Source organism: Tachypleus tridentatus, unplaced genomic scaffold (genome assembly GCF_004210375.1).
Source record: "Tachypleus tridentatus isolate NWPU-2018 unplaced genomic scaffold, ASM421037v1 Hic_cluster_1, whole genome shotgun sequence".
In the NCBI taxonomy this organism is placed as follows: Eukaryota; Metazoa; Arthropoda; class Merostomata; order Xiphosura; family Limulidae; genus Tachypleus; species Tachypleus tridentatus.
The window spans coordinates 24861447-24877960 of NW_027467777.1; the positions used below are offsets into that span (position 1 = coordinate 24861447).

The following is a 16514-nucleotide window of genomic DNA, read 5'->3' on the forward strand; positions in this document are numbered from 1 at the left end:
GTATAACGTCTGACAATATTCTTGGTGCTAATTTTGACCGGTAATATAGTATAACATCCAATGATGTTCTTGGTGCTAGTTTTTGTCTCTCATATAGTATAATATTCAACAATATTCTTCGTACTAATTTTTGAACCTCTAATAAAGTATATCATCTAACAATGTTTTTGGTACTAGTCTTTGCATGTAATATAGTATAACATCTGAAAATGTTCTCAGTACTAGTATTCTAACCTCATATAGTAGAACATCTAACAATGTTCTCTGTACAAGTTTTCTGACTTGTTATATACTATAACAATGTTCTCTGTACTAGTTTTCTAACCTGATATATAGTATAGCATCTAACAATGTTCTCGGTACTAGTGTTTACCTGTAATACAGTATAACATCATACAGTGTTCTCGGTACTAGTGTTTACCTGTAATACAGTATAACATCATACAATATGCTCGCTACTTGTGTTTATCTGTAATACAGTATAACATCTGACAATTTTTTGATACTAGTTTTCTAACATATAATATAGTATAACAACTAATGATGTTCTTAAACCTACTGTTTACCTGTAATATATTATAACATTCAACAATGTTCTTGGTACTAGTTTTTGAACCTGTAATATAGCATATCATCTTACAGTGTTTTTGGTACTTGTGTTTACGTGTAATATAGTATAACGTCATACAATGTTTTGGTACTGGTGTTTACCTGTAATACAGTATAGCATCTAACAATGTTCTCTGTACTAGTTTTCTAACCTGTAATATAGTACATGTAACAATATTTTTGGTACTAGTGTTTATGTGTAATGTTATATAACATCTAACAATGTTCTTGCTAATAGTTTTCTAACCTGTTATATAGTATAACATCTGCCACTTTTCTCTGTACTAGTTTTTATCTCTAATATAGTAACATCTGACAATGTTCCTGGTACTTGTTTTCTATGCTCTTATATAGTATAACATCTGCCACTTTTCTCTGTACTAGTTTTTATCTCTAATATAGTAACATCTGACAATGTTCTTGGTACTAGTGTTTACCTTTAATATAGTATAACATCATACAGTGTTCTTTCTTGGTACGAGTTTTTATCTCTAATATAGTAACCTCTGACAATGTTCTTGGTATTAGTTTTCTAACCTCGAACATAGTACAACATCTAACGATGTTCTTGTAACTAGTGTTTACGTGTAATATAGTATAGCATCTAACAATGTTCCTGGTACTACTTTTTATCTCTAATATAGTAACCTCTGTTCTTGGTACCAGTTTTCTAACATCTAACAATATAGTTGGTACTAGTATTTATGTGTAATATAACATCTAACAGTGTTTTTGGTTCTAGAGTTTACATGTAACATAGTATAACATCATAGTGTTTCTTGGTGCTTGTTTTGACCTGTAATATAGCATAACATCTAATGTTCTTTGTGTTTGTGTAATATAGTATAATATTATTTCTTTGTACTAGTTTTCTAAGCTGTTATATAGTACAACATCTAACAATGTTCTATGTACTAGTTTTCTAACCTGTTATTTTGTAGAACATCTAACAATGTTCTTAGTTCTAGTTTTGATCTGCAATATAGTGTAACATCATACAATGTTCTTGGTACTTGTTTTGGCCTGTTATTTAGTATAAATTCTAATGATGTTCTTGGTGCTAGTTTTTATCTTGTTTTTTTTTTTGGTGCTAGTTTACCTGTAATATAGTATAACATCATACAATATTCTTGGTATTAGTGTTTACCTGTAATATAGTAAACATCATACAATGTTCTGTTTACTAGTTTTCTAGCCTTTTATATAGTATAACATCCAACAATGTTCTTGGTACCAGTGTTTACCTCTAATATACAGGATGTTCAGAAAGTCACTGTGCACTTATATATTTATTAACAGACATGTTTCAATATAGAATACAGGAGATATATGTGAATGACAATTGTAAACAATGTTGACAGTGACCCCAGTTGGCATCAATACAGGCCTGGATCCTTATTTTGTTTCTAAACACTGCTATCAGTTGCTGGCTTGAAATAGACTGAATGAATGCTGTTATGAAACTGCACAGTGACTTTCTGAACACCCTGTAGTACAGCATCTAACAATGTTCTTGGAACTAGTTTTTATCTCTAATATAGTAACATCATACAATGTTCATGGTACTAGTGTTTATGTGTAACATAGTATAACATCATACAATGTTCATGGTACTAGTGTTTATGTGTAACATAGTATAACATCATACAATGTTCATGGTACTTGTGTTTATGTGTAACATAGTATAACATCATACAATGTTCATGGTACTAGTGTTTTATCTGTAATATAGTATAACATCTATCCCTTCTCTCTGTACTAGTTTTCTGAGCTGTTATATAGTAAAACATTTAACAATGTTCTCTGTGCTAGTTTTCTAACCTATTATATTGTATAATGTCTAACAACGTTCTTGCTGCTAGTTTTGTCCTATAATACAGTATAATGTCATACAATGTTCTGTTTACTAGTTTTTTAACCTGTTATATTGTATAACATCTAACAATGTTCTTGGTATTTGTTTTTATCTCTATCATAGTAACATTTGACAATGTTTTTGGTACCAGTTTTCTAACCTGTAATATAGCATAGCATCTAATGATATTCTTGGTGCTAGTGTTCACGTGTAATATAGTATAACATCTAACAATGTTCATTGTACTAGTTTTCTAACCTGTTATATAGTATGGCATCTAACAATGTTCTTGGTGCTAGTGTTTACGTGTAACATAGTATAACATCATACAATGTTCTTGGTACTTGTTTTCTAAACTGTTATATTGTGGAACATCTAACAGTGTTCTTGGTGCTAGTGTTTACGTGTAACATAGTATAACATCATACAATGTTCTTGGTACTTGTTTTCTAAGCTGTTATATTGTAGAACATCTAACAGTGTTCTTGGTGCTAGTGTTTACGTGTAATGTAGAATGACATCATGCAATGTTCTTGGTACTTGTTTTCTAAGCTGTCATATTGTAGAACATCTAACAGTGTTCTGTACACTAGTTTTTAACATGTTATGTACTATAATATCTATATCACTTTTCTCTGTACTAGTTTTCTAACCTATGATATTGTATTACATCTAACAATGTTATGCGTGCTAGTGTTTACGTGTAATATAGTATAGCTTGACACAATACTCTTGGTACTAGTTTTGACGTGTAATATACTGTAACATTTAACAATGTTCTCTGTTCTAGATTTCTAAACTATACTATATAGTATAACAGCTAATAATGTTCTTGGTACTAGTGTTTACCTCTAATATAGTATAACATCATACAATATTCTTGGTACTAGTTTTGACCTGTAATATAGTATTATGTGTGGCTGTTATGATATTAGCTGACTGTACCACGCAATATATTAATTGCTAAACTGAAATAATTCAATTAACAAGTGACACGAGATGTAAAGCTGATAATACGTTATTACTAAGTTTAATTAACATCTAACTATACAATGAATAATTCAGAAAGGTATTTGCTTTAATTAGATTATCTACAATAAAAGTTGATGTATCGATCCAATGTTTAGACGATGATTCTGTGTCACAAAAGTTCGTGCGAAGAAATTCGTAGTTAATTTCATCTTTGTTATTGATACTTGAGTGACACCGGGGTCGAAGGTCCTACTTGTGTTATTTAGAAAGCCAAGTTTTAAATTGCTGTGTACTTGAAGGGCCAGTACGACCTGGTACCGTTTCACGATTTGACATGAAAAAATTGTGAAGGAAGTCGAGGCGAAAACAAGCCAGTCAACAGACATTTATCTGATTACGTTTACAAGCTTTGTTGATTAATTGGTTGCGAATCATTTAAGTCATACATAAATTAAATGTTGTTTATAACTTTGAGCGAAGGAAATTATCATAATTAATTACAGTAAGAGAATGAAATTTATCAGACAGTGAATTTAACGGCTTAAGTTTTTAATGGCAGTTTTCCATCTACAGGTTTTTCAAAAAAGAAAATAGACGCGTATGAAGTGTTAGGACTTGTATTGCTAGCGGAAATGAGTATTTATTTAATTGTAACTTAAGACTTATTGGTGTGCTTTCGGCCCTTATAAATCAGGCAACAATGTAGTGAGAGACAAAAACTAACTGTGGAATTTCGTTTTAAAATATGTATCTACTCAACAGCGTAACAGGAACTAACATTTTGTACTGAGGATATTAAATACGTAGAATTGTGATGAACCATTTGCTTCGATATAATAAACACAAGAAAAATACAATTATACGTATTATGTAGAGAAAAATAAAGGAATGTTCGTACATCAAATCACATGGAAACAGCATCGATACTGTGTTTGTGTAAATTTTTAAATATTATCTTTCGATTTAAATCACCAAGTAGGTTGAACGGTTGACAGAGGTATTATACTAATTAGACGGAGGACTGAATAATAGTTCAGGTTTTATTTTGTGTGTACATAAACACAAAGCTACTTAAGGGCTATTTCCACTAGTCATCCCTAATTTTGAAGTTATAGACCAGAAGGCTGTTATTTGTTGTTAAACAAATAGGAACACAAGGGGCTCTCTCTGCAATTTTTACCAAAGTATCAAACCCACATTTTAGCATTATGAGTCTTCAGACTTGCCGCTGAACCATTAGGGTTGGGGGGAAACAAGAGATACAATAACTAGTCAACACAACCACCCACTACCTCATGAATTATTCTTTAAATAGTATGATTGATCGTCACATTATAACATACCCATGGAAAAAAGATACTGAGTAATGCTCGCTAACTGCTAGGCCTTGTGTTTGTTAATTCTTTAGCAGTGTAAGACTAGAGGGAAGGCAGCAAGTCATTACCATCCCCCCAATTCTTGGGCTCCTCTTTTACCAACAAATAGTGGGAATGACTGCCACGTTATAATGCCCTCACGACTGAAAGGGCGAGCATATATGGTTTGACGGGGATTCAAACTCGCAATTGTGTTTGTTAAATTCTATTCGTTACCCAGAGAAACAACTAATTCAACTTCCGATTGGCCATTTATTAAGAGATTTTGAAAACACGTTTTTGTATTTTTTATTACTTTGTTACCAAGAACAAGAAAGTGCATAACTTTAACGTACAACTAGCTGATTTCTGAAACAAGTCGTGTAACAAGTTCCCAGAATGGTAAGTCAAAAACTAGAGCAAGAGTAGAGTTTAGGCTTCAGAACGATAAAAACGTGCAATGACAAGTCAACAAATGAAACAAAAGGAAAGTTTAGGCTTCAATATGATAAATTAACAAATAAAGCAAGGATTAATTTCAGGCATCAGTTGGAGAAAAATGGTAAATAAACAAATAAGGCAAGGGTTAAGTTTAGACTTCAGTATAACAAGTCAACGAATAAAGCAAGGGTTAATTTTAAGATTCAGCTTGATAAAAATGATAAATCCATAAATAAAATTTACGTTTACTGGTTTCAGTATGATAAAAATTGTTCATAAATAATTAAAGCTAAGTTTAGGTATGATAAAAATGGTAAATCAACAAATAAAAGCTAAGTTTAGGCTTCAGTATGATAAAAAAAGGTAAATCAACAAATAAAAGCTAAGTTTAGGGGTCACTATGATAAAAAAAGATAAATCAACAAATAAAAGCTAAGTGTAGGTTTCAGTGTGATAAAAAGGTAAATCAACAACTAAAAGCTATGTTTAGGCTTCAGTATGATAAAAAAGGTAAATCAACAAATAAAAGCTATGTTTAGGGGTCACTATGATAAAAATAAAGGTAAATCAACAAATAAAAGCTCTGTTTAGGCTCAGTATGATAAAGGTAAATCAACAAATAAAAGCTAAGTTTATGTTTCAGTGTCATAAAAAAGGTAAATCAAGAAATTAAAGCTAAGTTTAGGTTTCAGTGTCATAAAAAGGTAAATCAAGAAATAAAAGCTAAGTTTAGGTTTCAGTGTCATAAAAAAGGTAAATCAAGAAATAAAAGCTAAGTTTAGGTTTCAGTGTCATAAAAAAGGTAAATCAAGAAATTAAAGCTATGTTTAGGTTTCAGTATGATAAAAAAAGGTAAATCAACAAATAAAAGCTAAGTTTAGGGGTCACTATGATAAAAAAAAGGTAAATCAACAAATAAAAGCTATGTTTAGGTTTCAGTGTGATAAAAAAGGTAAATCAACAAATAAAAGCTATGTTTAGGTTTCAATATGATAAAAAAGGTAAACCAACAAATAAAAGCTATGTTTAGGTTTCAGTATCATAAAAAAGGTAAATCAACAAATAAAAGCTATGTTTGGGTTTCAGTATCATAAAAAAGGTAAATCAACAAATAAAAGCTATGTTTAGGTTTCACTATGATAAAAAAATCAACAAATCAAAGGTAAAAAAAGGTAAATCAACAAATAAAAGCTATGTTTAGGTTTCACTATGATAAAAAAGGTAAATCAACAAATAAAAGCTATGTTTAGGTTTCAGTATGATAAAAAAAGGTAAATCAACAAATAAAAGCTATGTTTAGGTTTCAGTATGATAAAAAAAGGTAAATCAACAAATAAAAGCTATGTTTAGGTTTCAGTATGATATAAATGGTAAATCAAGAAATAAAAGCTATGTTTAGGTTTCAGTATGATAAAGGTAAATCAAGAAATAAAAGCTATGTTTAGGTTTCAGTATGATAAAAAAAGGTAAATCAACAAATAGAAGCTATGTTTAGGTTTCACTATGATAAAAAAAGGTAAATCAACAAATAGAAGCTATGTTTAGGTTTCAGTATGATATAAATGGTAAATCAAGAAATAAAAGCTATGTTTAGGTTTCAATATGATAAAAAAAGGTAAATCAACAAATAAAATAAGTTTATGTTTCAGTATGATAAAAAAGGTAAATCAACAAATAAAAGCTGTGTTTAGGTTTCAGTATGATAAAAAAAAGGTAAATCAAGAAATAAAAGCTAAGTTTAGGTTTCAGTATGATATAAATGGTAAATCAACAAATAAAAGCTAAGTTTAGGCTTAAGTATTTGTATGAGATTGTGTACAGTTGTATTTCTTGAGAACATTATTTCCAAGAAATGAGATAAATTGTAATATTTTATTCAATCCCATTTTTCATGTTTGAACATACTTTTCACTGAAGACTTTGGTTAAAAGTAATATTTCTTGTCATGTGTAAAGAACCTTTTCTAAAGTTAAAAACTTCATCTTTCATGGGTTTGACCAAAATATTTACATAATTATAAAACAGATCTTACAACTTATAAACAATGAAACATAAGAATATATCAATATTATAATGTTTCTACAATGTATTTTCTTTATTTTTGTTTGCATCTTTCAAATTTCTGAAACATTTTAATTTCCTAATTTTCCAAACCAAAATACATAGTTTACACACCATACTAAGCTGAATTTTCAGCTTTTTCTCAACATTTAAACAATCTCAAGGATTAACACTCAGGTATATTTTATATTATATATCAATACACTTGTTTGAATAACAAAGTACAGCTGAAATTAACCATAAACATTATAATGCCGTTCTATGGCTTATTGACACTGAAACTCCAAACTTATCTAGTCGGCGTGGAATTTATAGTTGTGATAATAATAATATGAAACACAAACGTCCAGATTTTGTTTTTACTTCGTTTGTATTTTTTAAACGTTCACGATTTAAAACTGTAATTTAAGAATTATTACTTTATTTTGACTTAATTAACAACGATTCTGTAGTTTCACCTTCAGGTGTCGTTTTTCTTGAGACGTAAGAAGTTTATCTCGCTTATGTATCTTCATATGTTTGGACAAGTGGTCGGACCTAGAGAACCGTTTCTCGCATACCTCGCAGAAGTAGGGTTTAATACCGGAATGAGACCGGTTGTGCCGAGCAAGTTCATCAGAACGGGAGAATCTCCAAACACAACTGGGCCACTGACAAACAAAGGGCTTTTCACCAGAATGTCGTCTTAGGTGAGCTTGGAGGTGAGAACGTTTGGAGTATATTTTGTTACACCCTGCATAGTGGCACTGAAAGTCTCTTGAAAATCCCGTAGAGGATGGTGGAGGACTGAACTTTACGGCGTTGGTTCTTTTCACGAGTATGTTATGTGAATGAAGAGATTGATTCATATTCCTAGTTTTACTACCAGAGAGCAATTCCTGGTTAGTTTTGAGCTTTTCTTCTGGACATCCGGACATTAAAGTATTTAATCCTACTCCTAGGACGACTAATTCATCTTCACACTTTCCAAACTTCGCGACAGATTCTGAATAGGAATCCAGATCAGATCCGGGACTGTTAAAAGCCCCAGCAGAAGCATCACTGAACATGTATAAAGAACTTATAACACTGGAATCTTCTCCATGGTTCAGGGCTCCATTACACCTGCGGGTCAACAATCCTGAGTGATCCCAGCATTGAAATAATGGGTCATAATCAAAACAGCCGGTAGAAGTCGCTGGAGTTACGGTTATTTCCTCTAGACTTTCTGGAATGTCTGGAATTCCTGTAGGCGACTGACAAATTAGGTAATTTAAATAAGTGTCGTTTTTAAGATTATCTAGTGAACATGGTATGTTACTAATGCTGAAATCACCGTCTTCGTTAGAAGAGTTTAGTGTATACAGAGTGAGACATTCTCGCTCCAAGCTGGAAGACAAAGGAAAACATTCTTCCATATTCTTCCACGTATCAAAATGTTCTACAAGAGTGTTTATTACAGTGCGTGACAAGCAGGCTCAGACGAAGTGTCAATAATTCCTAGTCACGCAGCGTCACTAGCGTGATGAATATTAAAGTCCGTTGTATAGGTTTAGTTGTAACGATGCCAGCAGTAATGATACTGGTGTTTTTTTGTGGAACAACTAAAGTAAAGGCTTATTTTTAGGTAGAAGCTACTTAGATAAGAAAACTATATAAAACTACACAGATTGGAAATTATTTTCGAATCCTAACTTAAGAGCAGGCACCTATAATTTTAAGTGGCAACACACTACACGTATTATGGAAATGTATTCATGACTGAACACGAGAGATTGTATAAGATTTCATACCACTACTAACAACGATCAAATTCTTGAAGACTGTTTCCAGTGTGAGATTGGTGTCTATTAACAGATTCTTCCAATTTAACGTTATGCATTTGGACATTTAATCAAATTACACAGCAAGTACTCTTTAAAGAATTACGTCTGACAATGGTTTATATTTTCATATAAAGCTTATATGGCTTACTTTACTTATTCCGTATGAAAGTATAATGTGCTCATTCGTTGCTTAAACAACAACAGATGTGTGTAACGAAAATATGAAAGGAAACCTAAAAACTACCTAGTATGACATTTAGTATTTTTGCAATATAAGTAAAATACTAAAGTCGATAGCAATTGATAAAATAAAATATCAGAAAAAAAGAATTTTCGTTGGACAATATTATCAAAGATATTTTGTAAACAACAATTTCCTCGGAACACTGGACAATATGAAAACTGATGTTTTTGTGAACAATTATTTCTTTAGAACACTGGACAATATGAAATCTGACGTTTTGTAAACATTCATTTCATGGAATACTGAACAATTTTGCTATGATGGTTTCCATGACAGTTATCAAAACATTATTAATGGACTATTTTAACGATGAAATTTGAGAAGTTTTTATAGCTGGAAACATGAGTTTTGCGTTGCTACTGCATAAGAACATCATTTATATATGTACACGTTTTATTTACATCTTTGAATTTGTTCAAATGATATTTGTCGCTGTGTAAAATCTGTATGCGGTATTTATTCAACTACGAGTTTCAGACGAAGATTCAAACGTCTGTATATAACGCGTTGTATTGTTAACAAAGTTCAGATGTTGATAATTAACTGGAAAATATTCCGTGTCACTTATTTAGTGTGTTAAGAATTTTCAAGCTTTTTACGAATCAAGACTGAAAGAACAAAAAAGTTTCATGAGTGTAAAAAACATAAACATATATAAATATCAGTTCAACTGGGAACAAAGAAAGCAAAACGGGTATTAATTATTAATAAGAGATACGGTACTTTATTTTTAGGCACAAAGCTACACGCTAGAGTACGTGCATTGTTTCTGTCGTAGAAATCAAACTTAACGAATTTTAACATTCATAACCATGAAGTTTATCGCTGAGTCATAAGAGGGGGTAGAACAGAAAGAAGGATAATTAATATATTAAAGTAGGCAAGAAAAAACAGAGAAAAAAATGGTTATTTTGTACAAAAATAACGCAATCAAAGAAAAGTACGCGGGAAAAGTAGGAATATAGGGGCAAACAAATGAACGAGAGATCTTAAAATAAAATGTACATCAGCGTCAATACAAGGACGAAACGTATTTTTTCATATATTTCAACTAGATTCTCTGGAATTTAAGCTACCTTCCAACCTTATCAAAAATAAAAATTTGTGATTTATTAAGGATAATGAGTGTTTAACCCCTTTTAATCAATTCTAAAATATCTAACTTAAAGAAACTCGCATTCTCCAAGTTATAATCACAAAGTTGCTTATTTATTTTTATCAAAAAGTGAAGTTTCATCAATGATATCTATCACAACTTATTTTTATGTTGCAGAAAAAAATATCCAAGTTTTATCATTAATCAAATATCTTAACTAATCTCTCCTAGTATCTCAACAGTAAATCTGAAGTCTTATGACTAAAATTCGGCTTTCTATATTCGCGATGGGCAAAGCGAGGTAGCCTATTGTGTAGCTTTATATTAAACAGCAAACATTAAAAAACTAAACCATGAACTGGTAGCGTTACCTATTGTTGAGAAACTGAATATGTGACAAGTAGAACTGAAAAAAAAAAGGATAAAAGACGTGGCTGAGATAACAAAAATTGGGAGAAAAGGGGAAATTTGTTTGTTTATTAACTTGTTTTGTTTTTAATTTTGTGCAAAGCGTCACGATGGCTATCTGCGCTAGTCGCCCCTAATTTAATAGTGTAAGACTAGAGGGAAGGCAACTAGTCATCACCACCAACTCGTGGGCTACTCTTTAAAAGACAGAGAGAGACGGCGCAACATATAACTGATCTGTTAGGGTGAAAAAAGAGAGACAAAAGAATATATAGAGGTTTCCAGAAAATGTAGTTAAGGCAATGAACATGGAATTCAAAAGGAAACAAAAGAGAAAGAAAGTGAAACAAGTAAAGGATCAAAGTTAAACAATGCTGAAGAAAGAGGGACAAAATAGTAAATAAGTAAGTCATCAAAGTAAAACTTGCAAAATAAATAGTAAATAAAGAAGTCATCAAAGTAAAACTTGCAAAATAAATAGTAAATAAAGAAGTCATCAAAGTAAAACTTGCAAAATAAATCTTTTAGCAAACGATGATAAAATAAACAAGTCACGCGTTGTCGGATGAGTTTAATATCTAAAACAATTGAAAACTCGAAGAAGCCTTTATCACAGGAATATCTTATTAAAATCCTAATTTCTGAAATTTAGTTTCTAGCATAAATCTACTTATAAAAAAACAGTTTATGGCTCTTTTCCTTCGTGGTACACACCTTAGATAACTAAAAAGAGAAAATTTCGATTATGAGAAAGAAAATTGACGAAGTAAACGGAAAACGATGGAATGGTTTAGGGGAATAAAAAGTTATAATTGAAACAAATAAAGCAACCAGATACCACAGGAAATGCCATTAAATATTTTCTTTTAACTTTAAAGAGCTCAGAGACGACAATTATTTATTAAGTGAAATTTAATAGTGTTTCTTCAGTTTGAAGAGACGTCTTGTCCGTTTTTATAACACTTCTTTATCTTCTAGCCTCATGGGCCCGGCATGGCCTAGCGCGTAAGGCGTGCGACTCGTAATCCGAGGGTCGCGGGTTCGCGCCCCCGTCGCGCTAAACATGCTCGCCCTCCCAGCCGTGGGGGTGTATAATGTGACGGTCAATCCCACTATTCGTTGGTAAAAGAGTAGCCCAAGAGTTGGCGGTGGGTGGTGATGACTAGCTGCCTTCCCTCTAGTCTTACACTGCTAAATTAGGGACGGCTAGCACAGATAGCCCTCGAGTAGCTTTGTGCGAAATTCCAAAAACAAACAAAAAACAATCTAGCCTCATTAGCTTTTCAATCAATAAACCTTCACTACGGGTAAGTAAAAGTGCGTAACCCACGATCTTTAACAAAGTTATATTCAAAATTTAGTTAAATTACTTTTAAATGCATACAAATAAACTTGGTATCAAAACGTAGTTAATATATAATATCAACTTTTAATATCATGTAAAAACCAGATTTCGATACCCGTGGTGGATACAGCATAGATAGCTCATCGTGTAGCTATGGTCTTAAAAATAAACAAAATAATAAGTAGAATTTATAATTACACCATTCAACTAAATTACTTTAGGTTCAACGATCTATCATTTATTTATCTCTCCCCCTCTCTCAGTAACACAGTAGTATGTCTACGGACTTCTACTGTGAGAAACCGGATTTCGACATCTATCATTTATTTATCCCTCCCCCTCTCTCAGTAACACAGTAGTATGTCTACGGACTTCTACTGTGAGAAACCGGATTTCGACATCTATCATTTATTTATCCCTCCCCCTCTCTCAGTAACACTGTAGTATGTCTACGGACTTCTACTGTGAGAAACCGGATTTCGACATCTATCATTTATTTATCCCTCCCCCTCTCTCAGTAACACAGTAGTATGTCTACGGACTTCTACTGTGAGAAACCGGATTTTGACATCCATGGCGGGCAGAGAATAGATAGCCCTTTGTGAAGCTTATTAACAAACTTAACATTTTATTTTCAAACAACAACAAAAAGCAAATAGTGCTCTCTCTCTCTCTTATATATATATACATACAGGATAAAAATAAAATAAAACTACACAATGATAACGTAAAAATATGTTCTTGGAAGAATTGCATCTGAAAAATTAGAACTTCAACAGCAATGAATATGAAATCATATTTGTTTATTTTAGTTAATAATTTTTAATTTTTCCCCATTTATTTAGTTTCAACGCAGTTGTAGTGTAAACACATGGTTCAGAAAAACATTCGAGTTGCCTTACTCCTTTGTTATATATAGAAGGCAATGACTACTATGTTCGAGAGGATATTGTAGCAACGTAGCATTCATATTGAAAATACGGCCGAATGTAATATCCTTTGTTGGGAGAATTAATAGTGTTACAATCAACCACTAAATGCTTGAGAGAACAAGGGGTTACGTTGTTGTTTTGAATTAAGCACAAAGCTACACAATGGGCTATCTGTGCTCTGCCCACAACGGGTATCGAAACCCCGTTTCTAGCGTTGCAAGTCCGCAGACATGCCGCTGAGCCACTGGAGGGCAAGGGGTTGCGAGATGAAACTGTCGACTGAACAAATAAGCAAAGTTTTCCAGTTACATTTAAACATTTTTTTTAAATCGGTTCTTCCTGAATATTTCCAACTGCAATTCAATTTGGAGATCAATGAGTTTAAAACTGTAGAGATCTTTCTTGAGAGAAAGAAAGATGTGGACTTGATCACTTCACTGTGGAGAAAAAACAATCTTTTCATTTGCGCAAACATGTGCAATGTATTTTGCTCTTTATTTCTTTATTTCAAATACAGATTGATCCATAAATTTTCTAATTCTATCTTATATTTGTAGGGAAGTCAGTTCACCTGAAAATATCACGGAAAATAATGTGTTAAATTTAATCATTATTTTAAAGCTTCGTGCTTCAAATAAAAATAAATTTTAAAAATCAGAAAGAGATCCGAGTATTTAAACGAATTCACCATCTAAAGTTAATTGTAGAGATGAAAATACTAAAGAAAAATAATAAAATAGATAATTAAGACAAACTACTATGAGAGTAGACAAATTTATTTTTGTGCTTATTTTCTGGTTTTCGTATGGATAGAATGCAATATGAGCAAATATTACAAAATTATGTTGATTAGGTTAATTATGTTACTGATAGAAAAGAGACATTTATTTTCCTAATTTCAGTGATGTATTATTAATTTCCTAGTTATAGCGGAAAAAGTCTTCTATTAAAATATATGTTTTTCATTTCTATTTTATGGATATGTAAAGTATGTTGCTGTAGTTATGTTTTTATTCATATTTTGTTTTCTTTAAGCGTTATTGCACAAGAGAAACTTTTGGCTTTACTGCTATAAACACATAGCTTAATGATCAAAACCTTCTTGAAAATTTAAGAAAAGATCTGAAAAGAATTAGTTTAGAGTATATCAGTGGTGAGATTCAAAAAATTTAACAACCAGTTCTATCTCGCTTTACACACCCCCATTTTTGCAATGAAAAATAATAACAAAAATATCTTACTGAAATAATTTATTTAGCATGCTTTAAATATTTTCAAATCAACATTTCATTATCATCAAAATCTTTATTCCTTCCACACTTGACCCTGTTGTCATCATCTGTGTGGTTTCTTCTTAGCTACGTTCGAACTGAAGAAGTGGGATCCCATGACTCTAATGAGAGGCCAATTAAATTAATTGTCATCAGGTTTGCCACATTTTCAACTGTAAGGCAGCTTCTTTTATCTGAATATATGATATTCATTATTGAAAACCCTCTTTCTGCCTCTGTGGAACTACGAGCAACAGTACTGATGATATATTTAGCCTTTTGTAGAGTTCTTGGAATCTCATGATCATGGCAGTTTCGTTGGACATTTTCTACATAGTCACGAAAACCATGAGTGCTGATTTCGTGATGAAAGAGCTTGCTGAATTCATAGATTTTTCTTTAGCGGCTTTCAAAAGGACAAGTTCATCAATATTCTAAGAATCTGACTCAAGTATGTTTACCGGTTCATGAATTTTATTGTCATTTTCTTGAAGTTATCACAATCCATCAATCTGGCTTTCAAATTTTTTATTTCTGCTTCCAGTAGTTTTTGACGAAGAAGGCCTACATATCTTTGGTTTTCAACAAATTCAATATTCATAAAGGTGTCAGAAACAATGATTTCACTAATTTTCTTTTCAAAGGTTCCCTTACTTTCTTTGAACATTTCAAATGCCTTAATGACCCTTTTTATTAGTTTTTCAGCTTTTGCTAAATTTAATTTTCTGGCTTGAAGGGTATTAGAAAGTAAAGACATTTTGTGTAGTATATCTATCATTATTGCTAAATACTCCAGGAAGAATTTGTTGCAAAGACAGCTAGCCATTCCTGAATACTTTTTATCAACAGAAGAATATTTGTATAATGCTAGATAAGCACGTCATACAGCAAGTGTTGATCTTAGGCTGAAATAAATCCATTTTGGTCCCAAAATTCTACCAATCTTCAGAATTTCTTGTCCAGTTTCTTCCGAAATGTTGAGAAGTTCCATTTGGTATTTGTTTGATTGGTGAAAGATCGTGTAGATTTTAGCTCTGAACACTTTGAAATGATTCACTTGTTTTATATCAGTGATACAATAATCTAAAACCAGTTGCATGCAGTGATTTAAGCAGTGCCAAATTATGATGTCAGGAAAATTATTTTTAAGTTTAGTGCTCACCCCTGACTTGTGGCCAAGCATTACACTTCCACCATCTGAACAGAATGCGACCAAATTATTTTTCAAATATCCACAATCAAATCCTGCATCATGCAAACTTTTTAATAGAAATGTGTTTATAGTTTCCGAATCCTGTCCTTTCGACTTAACCAAATAAAAAAAACTATTGACGACAGATCACAATTTTTAACCTTTACAAAAATTATGATCACTGGTTTAGTAGCTATGGTTGAAGCTCCATGAATGATGACACAGAGCTTTAAATTTTGTTCAATTGTTTTAGTAAATATTTCATTTTTAATTTCATTTGCAGTGTGATAAACTATTTTAACATCAGTTTTCCGAGGATAGAGATCCACTCCCATGTTCAAATGAAGATTGACAGTGGAAGGTGATGAATTGAGTTTTTGGAATAATTATTCAATAGTTATAGTACAATTCTTCTCAAGTGTTGCTAAAAGTAGATCATTATCAAACTCAACAGGGCGCCCAGTATGAGCTGCATCTTTCAAACTACAGTCACCAGTTCTAAACTTATTAAACCATTTTTGACACTTCCTCACATTGAGAACGTCATTGCCATACACCTCTTGAGTGCTTCGCGTAGCTTTGGTAGCATTTTCCCCTTTTCTTAACTCGTTAAACATTATGTGTCTTATGTTCTCCTTTGACACCTCTATGATAATTGGGGCTTCTAAAATAAATAAAACAAAAACTAGAAAAGAAACGAACTGGCTTACACTTAATGTTATCAAGTCATTCCTAACATGACTTTGAGAATAACTTCATTTAGCCAAAATATGCATTTAAACTTACCCTATCCCAAAAATAATTACTTATGAGATAGCTTAATAATTAATTTCCGGATCTATATATATATGCTAAAATTTCCTTTTTTTTTTTTTACTAGGGTTTCGATTCCCCTCGGTGGGCTGAGCAGATAGCCCGATGTGGCTTT

At 31.9% G+C, this 16514-nt stretch overlaps 1 protein-coding gene across 1 annotated transcript; it reads right to left on the minus strand.

The window, feature by feature from the left end:
• Nucleotides 1-7308: 7308 nt before the first annotated feature.
• LOC143241942 (uncharacterized) lies at nucleotides 7309-8805 on the minus strand. The gene has a single exon (XM_076485260.1). The coding sequence runs from the start codon at nucleotides 8688-8690 to the stop codon at nucleotides 7728-7730; it is 963 nt and encodes a 320-aa protein (XP_076341375.1). The 5' UTR covers nucleotides 8691-8805; the 3' UTR covers nucleotides 7309-7727.
• Nucleotides 8806-16514: the final 7709 nt, after the last annotated feature.

Excerpts from the sequence above, each read along its gene's own strand:
- LOC143241942 (XM_076485260.1), bottom strand. The coding sequence starts at position 8,690 with ATGGAAGAATGTTTTCCTTTGTCTTCCAGCTTGGAGCGAGAATGTCTC.